The sequence below is a fragment of the Artemia franciscana genome, chromosome 14, assembly GCF_032884065.1.
Source record: "Artemia franciscana chromosome 14, ASM3288406v1, whole genome shotgun sequence".
NCBI lineage: Eukaryota > Metazoa > Arthropoda > Branchiopoda > Anostraca > Artemiidae > Artemia > Artemia franciscana.
Window position 1 is genome coordinate 40178555 of NC_088876.1, and position 18147 is coordinate 40196701.

General features: G+C 36.9%; 1 protein-coding gene across 1 annotated transcript in view; it reads right to left on the reverse strand.

Moving 5' to 3' along the window:
- LOC136035707 (UBX domain-containing protein 6-like) overlaps positions 1-18147 on the reverse strand; it is a 70097-nt gene that overhangs the window by 17422 nt on the left and 34528 nt on the right. The window contains exons 4-5 of the mRNA XM_065717655.1: positions 10846-10976; positions 2235-2483 (exon numbers count right to left, since the gene is read on the reverse strand). Of these exons, the coding sequence (XP_065573727.1) occupies positions 2235-2483; positions 10846-10976 (380 nt within the window). The remainder of the gene's footprint in view (positions 1-2234; positions 2484-10845; positions 10977-18147) is intronic.

Genomic DNA, 18147 nt, shown 5'->3' on the forward strand with positions numbered 1-18147 from the left:
TGGAGCTCATTTTCCAACATGGGAGCATAAGATTATAATCTGTCCAGCTTCACTGACACGAGAATAGACTACAAGTACTTGCTCGCTTTTTTCACTTGGCAGCTAGCTCCATCTTCAACTCTAAAAACACTTTTCTTTCTTCACTACTAATGCAGAAACTCTTTTTATTATTTTCTTTACTCTTTTAATTATTTTATTTAAATTAGCTCTATACGAGAGATGGAGTCTGCCAAGAAAAGTAAAAACCACGTTTCTGATTCCTTTCTTTATTTTCAAATTTAGCTAATTTTTAATACAGAAATTTCATTTTGAGACAGAGAAGGGGGTTTGCTAAGAAAAAAAGAAACCATAAATTTAGTTATTCTGTTCGGTATTATAAAAAATATTAGCTGCGTGTAGTTGAGTTTGGCATGTTATACCATTTTTTAGGAGTTTGAATATTACAAAGTTAAAACATGGCCTTTGTGGGTGCAGGTGTGCAATGGAGGTATACCTGTCAGCCTCCCCCCACTTTCAGACTAAAAAACCACAGTAGCTTTAAAGTCTCAATATACTGACCTGCAAGAACTTTGAGAAAAAACTGTCACACTGCCCTATCCGCAAGGGGTTTCCTGAAAACCATGACACGAAAAACGCAGAATAGTTGGACCTAATCATGGAATTAGGCCTATGTTTCATCAAATTTATCTAAACATCACCCCAATAGACACTGTGATTCCCCTCCACCCTATAGCATCAGCTTTACTAATAAAAAGTAGAATTAAAAGTAAGAGGTAGACATTTATATTATTTGGGTGTTTCTTCCGAAAAATTGTAAGTATTTTAACAGTGTTCAGTGTTATAACAGGAGCCCGGATTCAAAAATTATTTTTACGTAGGAAATTAAATTTTAATAACACGTAGAAGATTAAACCTCTGTGTTATATCAGCTTAATTATACAAAAAGAACTAAGTAAATCCGTGGATCAAGAAGGACTTTCAGAAAATGAAAACTAGTGTTCCAAAAATACTAGGTAATCTCATTGGTCTCTAGGAATCCCTCTAGGTCTTTAGGTCTTTAGGTCTGTTAAGAGCCCCAAGAATAGAAAAAGGAAAAGAGAGAAAAAAGTTAATTTAGTCACCGCTGTAACACTGGGTTTTTCTAACTTAAGAAACAATCTTTTATGCCACCATGCTACAGGATATATATATGGCTGATATTCTTTAATCTCATTGAATTTTGTTTTGATTATTTGATTGTTTAGTATTTTTATCATAGTATTATCAGTCGCCAGTACCTTTACCATTTGAATAATCTTCAGCTACGACTATATGCTAACATTAATTGTTTGTTGTTTTCCTTTGTTAAAATCAATTTTAAAAATTCGCGATACACAACGCTATATTCATTTACTCTTATTTTGCGCGAATTAAGAAATAGTATTCTTTTAATAATCTTCCTCGACTTGTAAGAACACTCCGCCTCAAGAAGGAGTGGAAGAAATGTTTTCCTTCGTTTTCATTTACTCTTATTTTGTGTAAATTAAGAAATAGTATTCTTTTAATAGTCTTCCTCGACTCGTAAGAACACTCCGCCTGAAAGAAGGAGTGGAAGAAATGTTTTCCTTCGTTTTCATTTACTCTTATTTTGTGTAAATTAAGAAATAGTATTCTTTTAATAATCTTCCTCGACTCGTACGAACACTCCGCCTCAAGAAGGAGTGGAAGAAATGTTTTCCTTCGTCAAAATCCATCTTAAAAAAAGACAAAAAAGCACTGAGCATAAAGCGTAATTTTCATTTTTGTTAATTACTGGGTCTTGAGTCACTCCACAACCACCACCAAAAAGCTTCTAATCAAATTTGGATAATACATTCTAAGAGGCTCAAAACAAAGGTGTATCCCCCCCCCCCAAACGCACTCCTGAACGCCCTCACCAGAGGACAGAACAAGTGGAATCAGTTTACTGCAACCTAACGCAATGTCGGCATTCTTTTGTTCCCCTTTTGAAGGATCTGTATAACAGCACAAAGCAACCATAGTTTGTTTTTTTGTGCAATTTTTATGTATCATGTAAACAACTCAGTTTTAGCGCTTCTTAGTGCTATGTCGCGTGTGTCAGTAAATATGTCTGTGTCTCCACTCTTGGTACGACCGTCTCATTTAAAAGAGGAAGGAAAAGACAAAAAGAAGTAATGTAATCGCTACTAGCATTTATCTTTTGAATGATGTCGTGGCATTGGCTATATGATTACCATAATATTTTCTTTTTTCCCTTCATCAAAGTCCATCAGAACATAATAATCTTCTTCGTTTCCGTCTGGTCCAGGAAGTTGGACCAACTGGAATCCGGCAGCCATGAGGAATTCTTTACTCCCTTCCATGTAGTACACCTTCTCTTGAAACGTTTTATTCATGACACGAATCTTGCGGTATTTTTCTTCAGTTGGATGTTGAATTACATTTTCTAAAATGCGATTTATCGTGTCAACACAGTTTTGAACCTGCAATGGAGGGTTTTTTATAAAACATGTTGTTTAAATATGTTATATAAATGCATATTTTGGTCCCTTGAATATATATCTAGGACAACAACTGTTAGAAAAATAATAATTAAAATATAATAAAATATAAAATATAATGAAAAAAGTATAATAATTATTCGTTTGCACTCTTTAGTGCACACAAATGCACTAAAGAAGAGTATAAAAAAAAGAAAAGAAAGACAAAAGGAAAAGAAAAACACACACAATTCTTGACAAATTCAAACACTTTAAACCCCTTTTTTATTTGAAATAAAATATCCTCAAACCAATGAGTTATCCTTATGAAATTACGTAATTCTAATGAAGTGTTGTGCCAAGTGCAGGTACTTAAGCTACCTGTCCCCAGCAGTTTATGGCCTACAGGCCGGCCGGTACCAACACGGCTCTTCAAACTCACTCCCGCTCCCTTCTGGAAATCCGATCATCCTCTCTTGCTCCGAAACTTCCGAATATTAATGATCATCTCGAAGTCAATAAATCTAATACCTCATGTAAAACAGAAATTACTACTTGTGGCACTTGTTGTTCCAACCTAAGTCGTCCAAGTCTAAGTGAAATCCAATCAAAGTCGTCCAAGTGAAATGAATCATTTTTATACAATTCTGAAAAAGATTTTACAGTCCTATTATTTCGATTTTATCGAAATAATAAATGTCACGGTGAGCTGGGTTAGACAGCAGCATTCTGCGAAACCTCAGAACAAGGTCACCCAAACGGAGTTCCGAGCTTTCGAGCTCAATGAATGCTAATCATCGAATGCTAATGCTCATCGAATGGTAATGAATGCAAACATGCTCAAATTAAAATGCTCAAAATGTTCAAATGCTTAAAATGCTCATCAAATGCTAATGAATGCGAACTAAAGGTGAAGACTATTAAGATAAGCAGTCATGAATTGACTACAAATAAATGTATTTGCGAATATGCCTGGTATGCTATTTGTAAAAAAGGGAAAAAATGTGAATATCTGCATGTTTACAAAAGTTTTAATACTGAGGGTGAATGTAAGGTCCCTGACTGCCAAATATTACACCAAAAAGCTTGTAGCAAGCTTGTAAGTGGTCGTTGCTTTAGTTGTGACCGGATTCATTTGAATCATGTTAATGGCGCATTCAAAAGACTTTTTAATATTACCCGAAAGAATTCCCATCAACTGTCAAACTCTGTCCCGAGTATTATCACAATGAACATTGATCAGCCAAAAAACGAAGTTCGCCAAACCAGCCCACTGTTCCCACCAGCCATAAAAAGCAACATGAATCAGAGTGTTCAACAGCACTGAACAAACCCAATCAGAAGACCTCCATGTTACGTTCCCGCTGCCTCCCATTTCAATTGCCGAGTCAGTCCACCTCCTCAGTTTCATTATTTGCATCAAATACAAGAATCTACAACACGTATCCAATAGCAAATCAAGAAACCCTGGTGTAATACATCACTCCCCCTCCTACTCATTTCCTAGAATCCTTCTTGCAAAGGTGAGGTCACTGGTAAATATAACGGATGAACCACAAATTATTCTTGACAAAAACCAGATTGATATTGCTTGCCTTACCGAAACGTGATTAGCCAAAAAATGAAGTTTGCCAAACCAGCCCACTTCTGCCACAGAAGATTTTTGTCTTGATTCATAATTATGACTCCCATTTTAAGCCCAGATTGGACAAAGAAGATTTTCCTCTATCTCATGGTGGAGGAGTGGTTTTTTTTGTTGGTGTACCCTCCCAAATCGGATTCTTTCTTTTCCTGAAATAGAAAACAACTCCAAAACCGAAGTTCTATGACTCTAAACCAGACCAAAAACCTCCCAAAAGAAGCATCTTGCATGATTTTTTGTATTATTTATTATTCTCTTCGCAGTGGATTTAAGAAGGAGCTGACAGCACATCTGCTACTTTATACTGACAGACTTTGCTGCAAGTACCCTTATGCTGCAATTACATTATGTGGTGATTTTGATGAGCTAGACCAAAAGTGGCTTAGCGCTGCTCTTAGTCTTGACCAGGTGGTCAAGACGTCTACACGCAGTGATAAAACCCTAGACTTATTTTTACCAATATTGAAGATTACTACTGTGCCCCGAAAATAGCCCCTCCATTAGGGACAAGTGACCATCTATGCATTTTTTGAACCCCTTTATCATCCTTTTCCCCAAAACTATTTATCAGGTATTCATATAGACCAATCTCTGACGAGAAGATATCCCATTTCAAAGTAAAATTTAGCTCAAAATTTTGACAACTTGGATCATAAGAAAGTTATTGATAATGCAAGGGCTTTAGGTGCCAGAGATTTTGTTTTACTTACGGTAGCTAGTTTTTTGTCTGGTCGTGAGCAATGCGTAGTCCTCCCAAACGGATATTCATCAGGTTCTACCTCGATTTCCTGTGGAGCACCCCAAGGGACTAAATGAGGTCCTTCAGCATTTTTAATTGTTTTTAACTATGTTTTACCAGGTTTTGACAATGCTTTTAAATTTGCGGATGATTTGACATTACTTAACCTTTGTCAAACCTCTAATACTTCGCACATTAAACTTGACTCACTCATTAACAACTTAAAGATTGATCTTGACAATATTAAACTCAGCCTAAGCCTACCCAAAGCAGTTTAATGATATTATCCTTTTAAAAAAAAATACCCTCTATCAATAATTACATTTGCATACCAAATTTAAATACGGTTAAACTGCTTGGTGTGCAGTTGGACAATAACCTTAAATGGAATTCCCACACTTCTCACTTATTTATATCTGATAATTTTCTCCTTAAATCTTTCTCCTTTCTCTAACGGTTCCCCATATCAATCCCAAACCTTAAAATAATATATTGTTCATATATAAGACCCTCTTTTGAATATGCTTGCACTGTCGGACACCCGGGGTTGACCAAAGACCAATATTCTAAAATTGAAAGCATTCAAAAAAGAGCAATAAAAATTATACTTGGGACGTCCTATACTACATACGATGAAGATTTAGCTAGACTTGAACTTACTAAATTGGAATCACGACGTCACATCCTTAACATGAACTTTGGTCACAAGTGCCTTAGTTCTGACTAACATCGACATCTTCTTCCCCCCTTCAAAAAAAAAAATAAATACCCCAATCCTTCCTAATACAAGACTTAATGCTCGTTGAGCTCCAAGTACCCCACTTGACTTGTGTCCCTAAATGTTGGCCATGAGGTACAAAAATTCATTTGTTCCCTGTTTTGCTCCGCATTTTAATAATTGATTTTACTTTTGTTTTATATTTATCCCCTAACATCTGTTTTATCATTGTAACTGTTCTCAAGTGCTTATGCTAGCTTGTGTGCGTTTGAGCCAATAAATCATTTTCTATCCTATCCCTCCTTTCGCCTAGGACAAACAGTTGAACCAAACACAATCAACCAAACAGAAAAATTCATGAACATTCAAAATATAAGCGTCGTAGACCCAAAAAGTTAAAACGCCTCAAATTTAATAAATCCCAAGTTATTTCCATTTCATGATAATATAGATGGAATACAGGTGTCAATAGTGTAGAAAAGGAAATAGAGGACATATATGTGTTGCTGTGTTATTTCAAAACATCCAAGTTGAATGTAGAATTACACTTTCTAAAATACAGTTATACCAAAATAAATACACCTATACCAAAATAACCAAAAACAGGCGTTTATAAGTGTGTTTTTGGGTCATGTCATATCCAAGGGGAGGGAGCTAAGAGTTTGACCGCTCCCCCCTCCCCGAAGCATCTCTTCGATTCGTAACTGGTCATAAATACAGGTGAAAAGACTATTCCTTCTCAAATCTGAATAACATTTCTCCAAATCGTAAACCGGTCTTAAAGCAAGAGCTTGAGAGAAGAAATTAGGGCCAGACCGATCGATATTATCAGGTCAATATAAGGATCAGTTTCATTGCCAGATATCGGAAAAAAAATATCGGTTATCGGCCGATATATTTTTTTTTATGTACAAGTTGTCCAGAAGATGGCACCGGATTTCCTCAGGTAATTTTGGTTGTCAAGTCATTGGGGATGGAGCCACCAGCTAAGTCTGATCATGGTAGAAGAGATGAGTCAAAGGACATTTGTTGTTAATACTTGTCAATCCACACCTGGTGCAGCAATGTTCTATGTGTATGGTGACTTCAAGAACGTATATCTTCTACTAAAACAACTAAAAAGAATACAATTAACCGTACGGTTCCTATTCAGTGAATGTCCAGTTGCGTGGGTGAAAGTTCCAAGATTAAATCGGTTAAATAACCATTACCCAGGTGGGTTAATTGACCAGACTTTTTCGAAAAGAAGGAAAAAAATTCTAGAATTTTCTAACGATATTCTAGAAATAACAGAAAATGAAGATGTTTTTTGTTCTTTACTATATGTTCCAGGGCTGAGTGAAAGACTTAAAAGAATTTTACAAAATAATCGTTTAAAGGTAGCTTTAAAAGTAAATCTCATTTCACCTAAGATCTTTGACCTTGTCCACCTGACATGTCAGATAAATCTAATGAATCGGAACCGAAAAGGTCAAAGAGATTTGCTTACGCTGTTGCATTGAAAAAAATAAGAGCAATAAACTATATGTAATTAGTTTATTGGGTATAAATATTGTTTATTTTTATTAATGTATTTTAGTTTTACTGCTGACGATGGACATTGTATATGCGTTCGAAATATCCAGTTAAAAAAATTTATATTTGTTTCCCTGTCAATTAAAAGGTTTCATCCCTATTTTGAACTGTTATAATTTTTAATCGATTAAAACAATGATATCTAGTTAGGGGCGCAGCGAAGGGGGAGACAGGGACGGAGTGTTGTAAGGTGGGGATGGGGGGCTGATTCCTATGTGTTGCCGCTCGTGCCAACGCCTTGGAATATTTACCTATTTACCTTGAAAGTTTAGCTATAGTGTCTGGATTTATCGACATACTGGATGATTTTGTCGACACGTTCTTTAAATCTCTCCTTCAAACTTAAAAATATAGCTGCACCCCTCTACCCAATGTCACTGGATTCGACACCATGCTACAATCTTACGTAGCTTTCAATGACGTAGCATGGATTCGTCAGCAAGAGACCGGATCATATGAATGTCGTCAGCGATCCGAGATCGGATCGAGATCGGATCCGATCCGAGATCCGATCTCGGATCGGATCCGATATATATATATATCTATCTATATATATATATATAAAATTAAGTTGTCTGTGTGTGTGTCGAGTGAAGTCATGTTTGTCGACTGACGTCATGTTTGTCGACTGACGTCATATAAGGATTGAGCTGTATGCGTCATGAAGTTGTTTGTCGAGTGATGAAATTACATACCGGGACACAAATGACGACCGGGACACAGGGAATATAAATGACGACCGGGAACCTCAAAGAGAAATTACAGACTGGGACACCCGGACACAAATCACGACCGGGACACAGGGAATATAAATGACGACCGGGACATAGGGACACAACTACAACGGGGACACTGGGGGCACAGGCGGGATATATAAATGACGACCGGGACACAGGGATTGTTCGAATAGAAATTACAGACCGGGACACAAATGACGACCGGGACACCGGGACACAGGGAATATAAACGACGACCGGGACACTCAAAGAGAAATTACAAACTGGGATACCGGGACACAAATGGCGACCGGGACACAGGGAATATAAATGACGACCGGGACACAGGGACACATCATTAGAATAATGAGGTATAGATCTGAATACGGATTGTTTTTCCCATGGACAATTATATGTTGCATGTTCAAGAGTCAGTAAACCTGACAATCTATTTATATGCACAGACAATGGGACAGCGAAGAATGTTGTATATTCGCATGTTTTACGTAGTTAAAAACATGGCGAAGCTCCACCCCAACAGCTAGTATATATATAAAAATAAGTTGTTTGTTTGTGTGTCTGTCTGTCTGTCCGCATATGACGTCTGAATTATTTCATCATATACCAATTCAAAAACGAATGTATTCAAGCCGAAATAGCTGAGTTGGTAAAGCGTTATGTTTCAGGTTTTAGGTCCGAGAGGTTCCAGGTTCGAACCTTGGCTTTAGAATTAATACAAAAGAAGAAAAAAAACTAAAAAAGGTAAAAACTACAAAAAATACTAAAAAGAAAATACTAAAAATACCCAAAAAAACTAAAAAAGCTAAAAAACTAAAGAAAAACTAAAAAAAGGTAAAAAACTAAAAAAGAAAAAAAAAACTAAAAAAAGGTAAAAACTACAAAAAAAAAACAAAAAAAAACAAAAAACTAATAAAAAAACTAAAAAAACTAAAAAAAGGAAAAAAAACTGAAAAATAAAGGAGAAAAAGAAAACAAAAAACCGGGACACAGGGAATGTAAATGACGACCGGGACACTCAAAGAGAAATTACAGACTGGGACACTGGGACACAAATAGCGACCGGGACATATAAATGACGACAGGGACACTCAAAGATAAATCACAGACCGGGACACCAGGACACAAATGACAACCGGGACACCGGGACACAGGGAATATAAATGACGACCGGGACGCTCAAAGAGAAATTACAGACTGGGACACTGGGACACAACTACAACGGGGACGCCGGGGGCACAGGGGGAAATATAAATGACGACGGGGACACAGGGAATGTTCGATTAGCAATCACCATCAACAAAGCTCAAGGGCAATCATTAGAATAATGAGGTATAGATCTGAATACAGATTGTTTTTCCCATGGACAATTTTATGTTGCATGTTCAAGAGTCGGTAAACCTGACAATCTATTTATATGCACAGACAATGAGTCATCGAAGAATGTTGTATATTCGCAAGTTTTACGTAGTTAAAAACATATATATATATCAATCTATATTCACAGGTGGGACACAGGGACACAACTACAATGGCGCGTAGCTAATATGGCGCGTAACGACTTACGCACGCGGGGGGGGGGGGCTTAGGGGGCGCGAAGCGCCCCCACCAACTAGGTGTTGGAGTGGCGCAAAGCGCCACCCCAACAGCTAGTATATATATATATATATATATATATATATATATATATATATATATATATATATATATATATATATATATATATATATATATATATATATGTATTTATTTTTTCTCGAAAACGGTTTCATATTTGTTGGGAATGGAATATTCTCGCATAAATAAACGATCTAGATAAATCGGAAGTCCGAGATAATCCGTTAAGAGCCTTAATTCTGGTTTTTGCAAATGATGCTATGTACTATGTTAATACATCATATAAGCATTTCTCATGACATCATACAAGCCATTTCTTATATCATGTCATACATAACATAAATAATACAATCAAAATAAATAAATTGCGACAACACCAATATGGGCAGCTAAAGCAAAGGTTCATAGCTAAATTTTCTAAAATAATCAAAATCCGAAAACTTGTCAAAAATGAATGTGAAGAGCAAAGACACTGGTGGTAAGAAGATAACGAAAACGACAATTAGAGCGTGTCAAAAATGAAAATGAAGAGCAAAGAAACAAGCGGTTAGAAAACATACAACACCAAGCATATGTGCGAGTCAAAAATGAAAATGAAGAGCAAAGATACACGCGGTTAGAAGAAAAGCGACGGCGTGTCAATAATGAAAATAAAGAGTAAATACAGATGCGGTTAGAAGAACAGCGGCCACGTGTCAAAAATGAAAATACAGAGCAAAGGCAAGCGCAGTTAGAAGACATGCTACACCGAGCATGCATGCAAGTCAATGAAAATCAACCTGGACAGCGAGAACCAAAACGGGCCAAAATTCAAATGATAGTTATGATGACGGGTTTGGGATTTTAACATGGATAAGGTCATCAATGCCTACCATACCTCTTTAAAAAAAAAACAAAGGTTTTTCGGTATACACTTCATAATGACGAAAGACAAGCCAAAGTAGAACGAACCAAACAAATTGAGAATTATAGCAATGATGATTGGGTTTAGGATTTTGACACGGATAAAGTCATCAATGCGACCATACCTTTGAAAATCAAGAACCTTGACTAGATAATTCGTTGGAAGACGTATGTATGCCGGATAAACGTAAATCCTAAAATATCATACCAACCTCCTCAAAAAATAGAACACAAACAGGTTTCTAAAAGACGCTTAAAAGATCTAGATTATAGAAACATGTTAGAATAGATTACTGAAAATACCAAAGAAACAAGAGCTATCATCCTTGACTCATTAATACAATTACTTTTGATAAGCCATGTGAGAGGATATCAGTAGCGCCGGTTTTGGCTACAAAACAATCGAAACGTAGGAAGAAAATAATCAGAGTTAATACCTTTTCTTTGTTTTTGTTTAAAGTATGAATAACCACACAAGCGGTAAGTCCGGCATCTTCACCCTGCAGTTGCTCACGAAGATAGTCTCTAATGAGTTGATCAATTTCTTTTCTGGGCAGTACTTGAGGTCCTAAAAAATTCAGATCGTTAGATTTATTACCGCATAGATTCAAATTTATCGGGTACAATTGCTACCCGGTTAAGATGCATGAGTATTGAACAAAGAGATAGTCTTTATTGAGTTGAACAATTTCTTTTCTAGGCAGCACTTGGGGTCCTAAAAGACTCAGAGCGTTAGATCTACCACCAGGTGAATTCAAATCACCTGGTACATTTGCTACCTGGTTCAGATGCATGGGTAGTAGATAAAGAGCTAGTCTCTAATGAGTCGATCAATTTCTTTTCTAGACAGCACTTGAGGTCACAACACTGGATAGATTCAAATTCACCGGGCAAATTTGCTACTCGATTCAGATGCATGGGTAGTAAACAAAGAGCTAGTCTCTAATTCATTGATCAATTTCTTTCCCTTACAGTGCGACGAAGTCCTTAAATATTCACACTGTAGATTTACTAGCGGGTATATACTCACTGAATAGATGCAAGAATGAAGCGTCAAAAATATTGCAAAACGGCGTAAATATTGTCAAATTTCAAAAGATTTCACGTGTAAAGATTGTAAAACAAATTTTCTCTTTTTTTCAGTTCATATGACATCAAGAACTAGCGAGCAAAACCATTCAAATTCGTAAGAGCCATAATTTTTTAGATCTGCCATCAAGGTCGTACCACAAAGGGGGCAAGGGAGTTTGAAATCCTCCACCAAAACGTATGGCCGACTCGTAAAAACGCAACAAAAATCCATATAAACAAATTTTTCATTCGTTTTTTGAAGCTTGTGTTTAAAAAACAAAACAAAAAAAAGGATACGGCTCTGTCTGCCCTTTTGCATAGTCTTTTCCTCTCTTTCGAATGGTCTGTTTCGGGATTCTTTGCAGCACTCTGGTGCTAAGCAGCAAAAGCCAAGCTAGTTATTACGTCAGCGCTTTACCAGAAAGTGAAATTATCGAGAGAGCGAAATTATTCTATCCCGCTTTTGTGTTTCCACTATCAGTAACGGCCGAATAAAAAATTAAGACAACACAGTTTTATTTTATTAGAGAATTTCTTTGAACGCTTGCATAGAGTACAGTCGTATTTAGTAATTAACTCGTTTTCCTTAATCCAGCACCTTGTATTTTGTCACTTTTTTGTTTATTGGATCAATTTTAAATGCGGGAGCCACTTTTCAATCACCTCAAATTTTTTCAGTATATGCACTTCGGATTGTGGTGCAGTAATAGCCTACAACACCCAAATTCTCCCCTTCTTGTGCACTACCCCTTTTATAAATAAAACAACAAAACCAATAGGCCACCGCCCTTCCGGTGGCCTAGCAATTTTTTTCCGTTCCCCATCAAAGCCCTCTGTGATTCATTGTGATGATAACATCTTAGCGATTCAATGTGACAGTACCGCCTTTATCAACGTTTACTTACCTTGCAATCGACGTTCTATAGCATCGTTCACATCTTTCGCTAAATGTTGCTCTAGTTTAAAGTCTCTACTCGAAAGTCTACGTTTAAAAGACCTAAATTGGGTTTTAGCTGGTGACCATAACTGTGACATTCTTGGTATCTCCGATAAATCAATCCTCTTGCTAGAATCACTTCCTAGCATATATCACGTCGCAGTTAAGAGCCTCCCATTCACGTATATTCATAACAGAGGCTGTTCAAAATCGAACCTGGATCACGTGATCTCTTCCAGTTCCAGCTTAATATCATCGATTGTCAGGGTGGACGAAGAGAAGATTGATGACGATCACCTTATTCTTAGCTGTAATTTGTCCTGTGAGCTATCTGGCAAAACACTTTCGGCTCAGCCGAAGTGGCATACGAAGTTGAATTGGGATCGTTCTAATGTCCCACTATATCTTGCTACGCTAACTGCTTTACTGTCAACCATAAAAGTGCCATATCACCTGCTGCAAACGTCAGTTTCCTCGCCTTCAAGTACAGTTGACCTAAATTTCTATTATTGTCAAATCGTCCATTGCCTTAAATCAGCTTCCAAAGCTGCAGTGCCTGTGGATAAAGTTCGGATTGGTACAAGAAAGCCTAATTGGAACGTTGATCCTGAAGTAAAACGTGCTAAGCAAAAAGCCAAATTTTGGCTACGTATGTGGATATCATGTGACCGACCATCTTCCGGAGCTGTTTTCTCTGTGAAACAAAAGTGTAAACTGGAATATAAGGCCAGTTTGAAGAGGGCACGCTTGAATGCATGGCCAGGTCCCACCGATAAGGCCTCCTGGATTAAGCTTATTAATAGTGAGAAATGTTCCCCATCTACCCTATCTTGTCTCCAGCTAGCTAATTTTGTTGATCATTATAAGCGTGTGTTCAGTGTATTTAATAGTTTTCTTCAGTCTTTTTATTATAAGTTGCTTAAACCGCTTTTACCATACCGTCTCCTGCAGGCTCATGTCCAGCCTGTAGCAATATCTGAAATTCACCGGGCTTGAAGAAAAATTAAGCGTTCAAATAGCCTTGATGGTGACGGCCTTTCTTACCGATTTTTTGCTTATGATTGTCCTGTTTTACTTAACAATCTACAAATATTTTTCAAGTCTTGCTTAGCAGAGTCGCTTGTTCCTGATAGTTTCCTTTGTGGCCGTGTAACGTCTATTCAAAAGCGAGGCAAGGGCCCCACGTCATGTGTGAATTATCGTCCCATTACAGTATCGTGTTTCTTAAGTAAGTTGCTTGAACATTTGTTACTACCAGAAATTGAGTCGAATTGTGATTTTACGCCTTTTCAATTTGGTTTTCGGAAAAGTTTCGGTTGCTCCCATGCACATCATGTTTTAAACCGACTCATGAAAGATGCCGTAAAAGCTAAAATGTCTTTATACTGTCTTACTGTTGATATTTCTGGAGCTTTCGACAATATTGTGCACTCTCAGGCTCTATTTTCCCTTGCGTCTTCAGGGGTTAATCCTTCCGTACTAAGTTTATTGTCTTCTTGGTATTCAAAGTCTAAAATTCAAGTTACCTGGAATGACCAAATATCTGAACCGGTAAAAACTAATAAGGGAGTTCGGCAAGGTGCCGTATTGTCTCCTAGTATATTTAAATGCGTGCTTGCATCGTGCCTGCGTCCCCTTAGAAGTTCTGTTTTTTTACGGTAATACTGGTTTGTCTTCTATTGTATATGCAGATGACGTTCTTCTTGTTGCCCGGACTCGCCGTGGATTGCTTTCTAATTTTACTATATTAACCAATGAACTATCTAAGATTGGACTGTCAGTTAATGCGTCTAAATGCGAGTTTATTTGTTTTAATAGCCCTTATGCGGTCGCTCCATTCGTTGCTGGGACTGCAGTTCTACCATGTTCTTCTTTAGTTAGTTGGCTTGGTCTGTGCTTCGGCCCAACACTTTCCACTACCTGTTCATCCCTAGTGAATCAAGCCGTGAAAAACCTACGCGTCGCTTACGGAAAAATATCCCCAAACAAAAGCCGTTACAACCGCAACGGTTTTTGCATGATTTATAACGCTTATTGCGCCCCTGTGCTTTTGTTTTTATCAGGCATGGCTCATCTGTTTCGTAAGAAAGATCGACATACTCTACGTACGGCTTATTTCAGATATTGCAAATTCCTCCTCCGGCTTCCTAGATGGCACCGAAACAAAAAAATAATTGCTTGATTTGGTTTAATTGATGTGCCTTCTCGGATTCGGTCTTCCAGTGATGATTTATGTAAAAAGACTATCAACTTCATTCACGTTTATGACCCTCTGCAGCCTTTTTTCCATATTGATACTGGTTAATTAGTCGATGTTGTCTTTTGTTAGTTTGAATTTTTTTATTCTTCGCTGTTTATCGTTTTTGTTTATTTATAATACTCCGTACTTTGTGTTTTTTATACTTTTACGGGTAATAAAGTTCATTCATTCATTCATACAGCGATTGGGCACAGCAAAAGTGTAAAAAAAACCCACTATTAAACAAAATTCGATAGGGCAGGAATAACAAGACTTGCCCCTAGCCGTGGTAACTTAGGTTCGAATCTTTGGTAAGACAAATATTTGTCTTAGAGAAGAAAAAAGACTTTTTAGTCTTAGAGAAGACTAAGTTGTCAAAAATAACATATTTAATAACAAAAAAAAACTTGTTCTCAAAATAGACAAAAAAGTGATGACGAAAGACTTTTTAGTCTTAGAGAAAACTAAGTAGTCAAAATTAACATATTTAATAACAAAAAAAACTTATTCTCAAAATAGACAAAAAAGTGATTTTTTTTTCGAAAACGCATGAATATAAGAGAAAACGAGGGACGAAAAATGGATTAGGCTTTACACAACTTTTTTTTAAATCGGTGACTTTTGACATTTCTGCAGTCATTTGTAGAACCTCAAAAAAATTAGAGTTTGACTTGGTAAGACTAGGTAGGGCAAGATTGCTAAGACTACCTTATGAAAGGCTCATATCCGAGGGGGAAAAGGTTGGGTTTTGCTTATACATCAAAGAGTCTTATTTTCAACTATACTTACATACAGAGTAGCAGGGGATAGATTGTTCTAATTACGGCAAAGGGAATAAGACCTTCCGATGCAAATAATCAGAACAGCGGATTAGGATTTTAGTCTTTTCTAACAAGATTAAAAAATATTAATATCAAACGTCCAAAGACGAATTTTCCCTTAAAAGAAAATGACGGACCCTTACTTAAAAACGACTTAACTGGTAATATGTACTTAGCAAAATTATCTAACCCCTCTCCTCAGTTTTGGAAGAATGTTTTATAATTCTTGCTTACATGTCAATATCCGTTATAGAGATAAAAACGAGTATTAGCTTTAAATGCAAGCAGCATCAAACAATAGATACAGCGACCAGACCGGGTTGCCGAGTATTAGCTTTAAATGCAAGCAGCATCAAACAATAGATACAGCGACCAGACCGGGTTGCCAGAAGGATTGCCAGACATGAGCCGCTGATGCTTGCAAAATCGATTCATCTACCAATTAATGCTCACACGTCTCACCATTGTCTTCTGTTTTGTAGAATATTTATTTATGAAGATGTCATCCCCTCTAAATTGTTAAAATGGCGCATCTCACGAAGCAATTATTTTGTACAAAATTAGCAGTATATCTTCTACCCTCGTTGATGACCGTGGTCTAATAGTCGATTCTTATTTCATTCTACTGATTAAATTCTCCACTTCTTCTTATCAAATAAAAGCTCTACTAATTCTACAAGTTGCAATTCTAACCCCTCACCTCAGAATTTACCCGTGCTCAACCAATATATGCTCGGATGAACGTTCGTGACAGATAATGAACCGAAACTTTCTTAACCTCAAACGTATTGGACAAAATTATTGCTATGGGGGTCTAATTATACCAGATTCATTACATCTTACTTCGAACTGTGCAGCTGTACAACTCATTTTTTAAGGTACAAAGGACAGTGGAGCTGGAATGCGATTATTTAAACTGCTCAAGCGGAAATTCATGCGACAAAATATGCCTTAAAAACTTAGGACAAATAATAATAATAATTTATTTTGAACCCACTAAAATGCAAGACAAGTGGAGTAAATAAAAGATAATGAAAAAAAAAATACACACCTATACGAGAGATAAAACATACAGATCACAACCATAACTCAACAAACGAAAGAACCTCCAAAAAATAACACTAATATAAAACGAAAATAGGTGACAGCTAACAAATAAAAACCACCACCAATAATAATAAATACAATTGTATTTATTATTATTGGTGGTGGTTTTTATATGTATTTTTTATGTAATACAATTGTATTTATTATTATTGGTGGTGGTTTTTATTTGTTTTTCGATTAGTTTTTCTTTTAATTTTCTATCTTGTGCTGAAGACGCCTTGTTTGGATACAGGCGAAATATCCGCGTTGTTTTATTCTTTCAATTCTACTGGCCGTCGTCTCGTTTGAAGTTTTCTTTTTGTAGAGTTTTATCTCTCTTGGTTGTTTATTGTCATGTCTGGCCAGTTCGGCTTAAGAACTTTCATTCATTAAAGACTAGGTACTCACACTTATCAATATTCAATCGGAGGCCAACACTTTGGAAATGTTTTAAAATAGATGATACAAGAGGCTAGATCTAGAACGGCTTAAAGGAAGTATATCATCCGCATATGCAATGTAAGAGACATTTACCAAATTGCAAAAAAGGAGCATAATTCTGGATAGCATACTGTGGATACAAATACTGAATAGATACGGTGAAAGAACACCATCTTGACGCACTCACGAACGGATTGGAATATTCCCATAAATATTAGAGCGACGCTTTAACCGAACATAGGAATTACTACACCAAAACTCAAGAACCCGAAACCCGAACGACAGAAACGTTGACTCCAGTACTGACAAGGGAAAACATAACTTGAGCATGAGAAACACTGTCAAAAGCTTTAGAAAGGCCAAGGGCACAAAAACGGACCTCAGAGCCACCCTTTAAAAGGACACTGAATCCAAACTGATTTTGACTGTTATCCATAATTTCTGTTACAAAAGGTAACACAACATACTCAAAAACTTTGTTAAAGTTACAGGCCACAGTTATGGGTCTAAAAGAATCACAACTTAAAGGATCCTTTCCACGCTTTAGCACCGAGGTTACTGCACCGCTTAGAAAGGAGTCAAGCAACAGAGAGGATGCCAAGCACATTTGGAAAAGCCGTTGCAGGTGGAACACTAAAAGTCTCGGGACTCTGTTCGAAGGTGGAAGACATCAATACCATCATGATCAACAGATTTCAATTTAAATATTTAATACTTTTAAGCATTTGTTCGTAGGAGATTCGGATTATATGCTTCTGCTTCAGCTTCAAGGGAATTAAATCACTAAGGAGATACGAGAAACGAGAGTGCACAGCATAGTTAATGCCAGTAAAAATACTATAATAGTGCTTAATCCAAGAAGCCACAGGAATAACATCACTAGAAGTAGAGGGTTCCAGCTTATAGGAATGGATCACTTGTCTCCATTGAGAAGCAGTTTTGGGAAATCCGAAGCCATTATACCGTACACTACACAGATACCACTTAAATTCTTCTTTTATCTTCTTTTTAGTATCAAAAACATGGCCTACATTTGGGCGACCACAGGGAATCCAGATACGAAGCCAGAACTACGCAGATACCGCTTGAATTCTTCTTTTGTCTTCTTTCTAATATCAAAAACATGGCCAACATTTGGGCGACC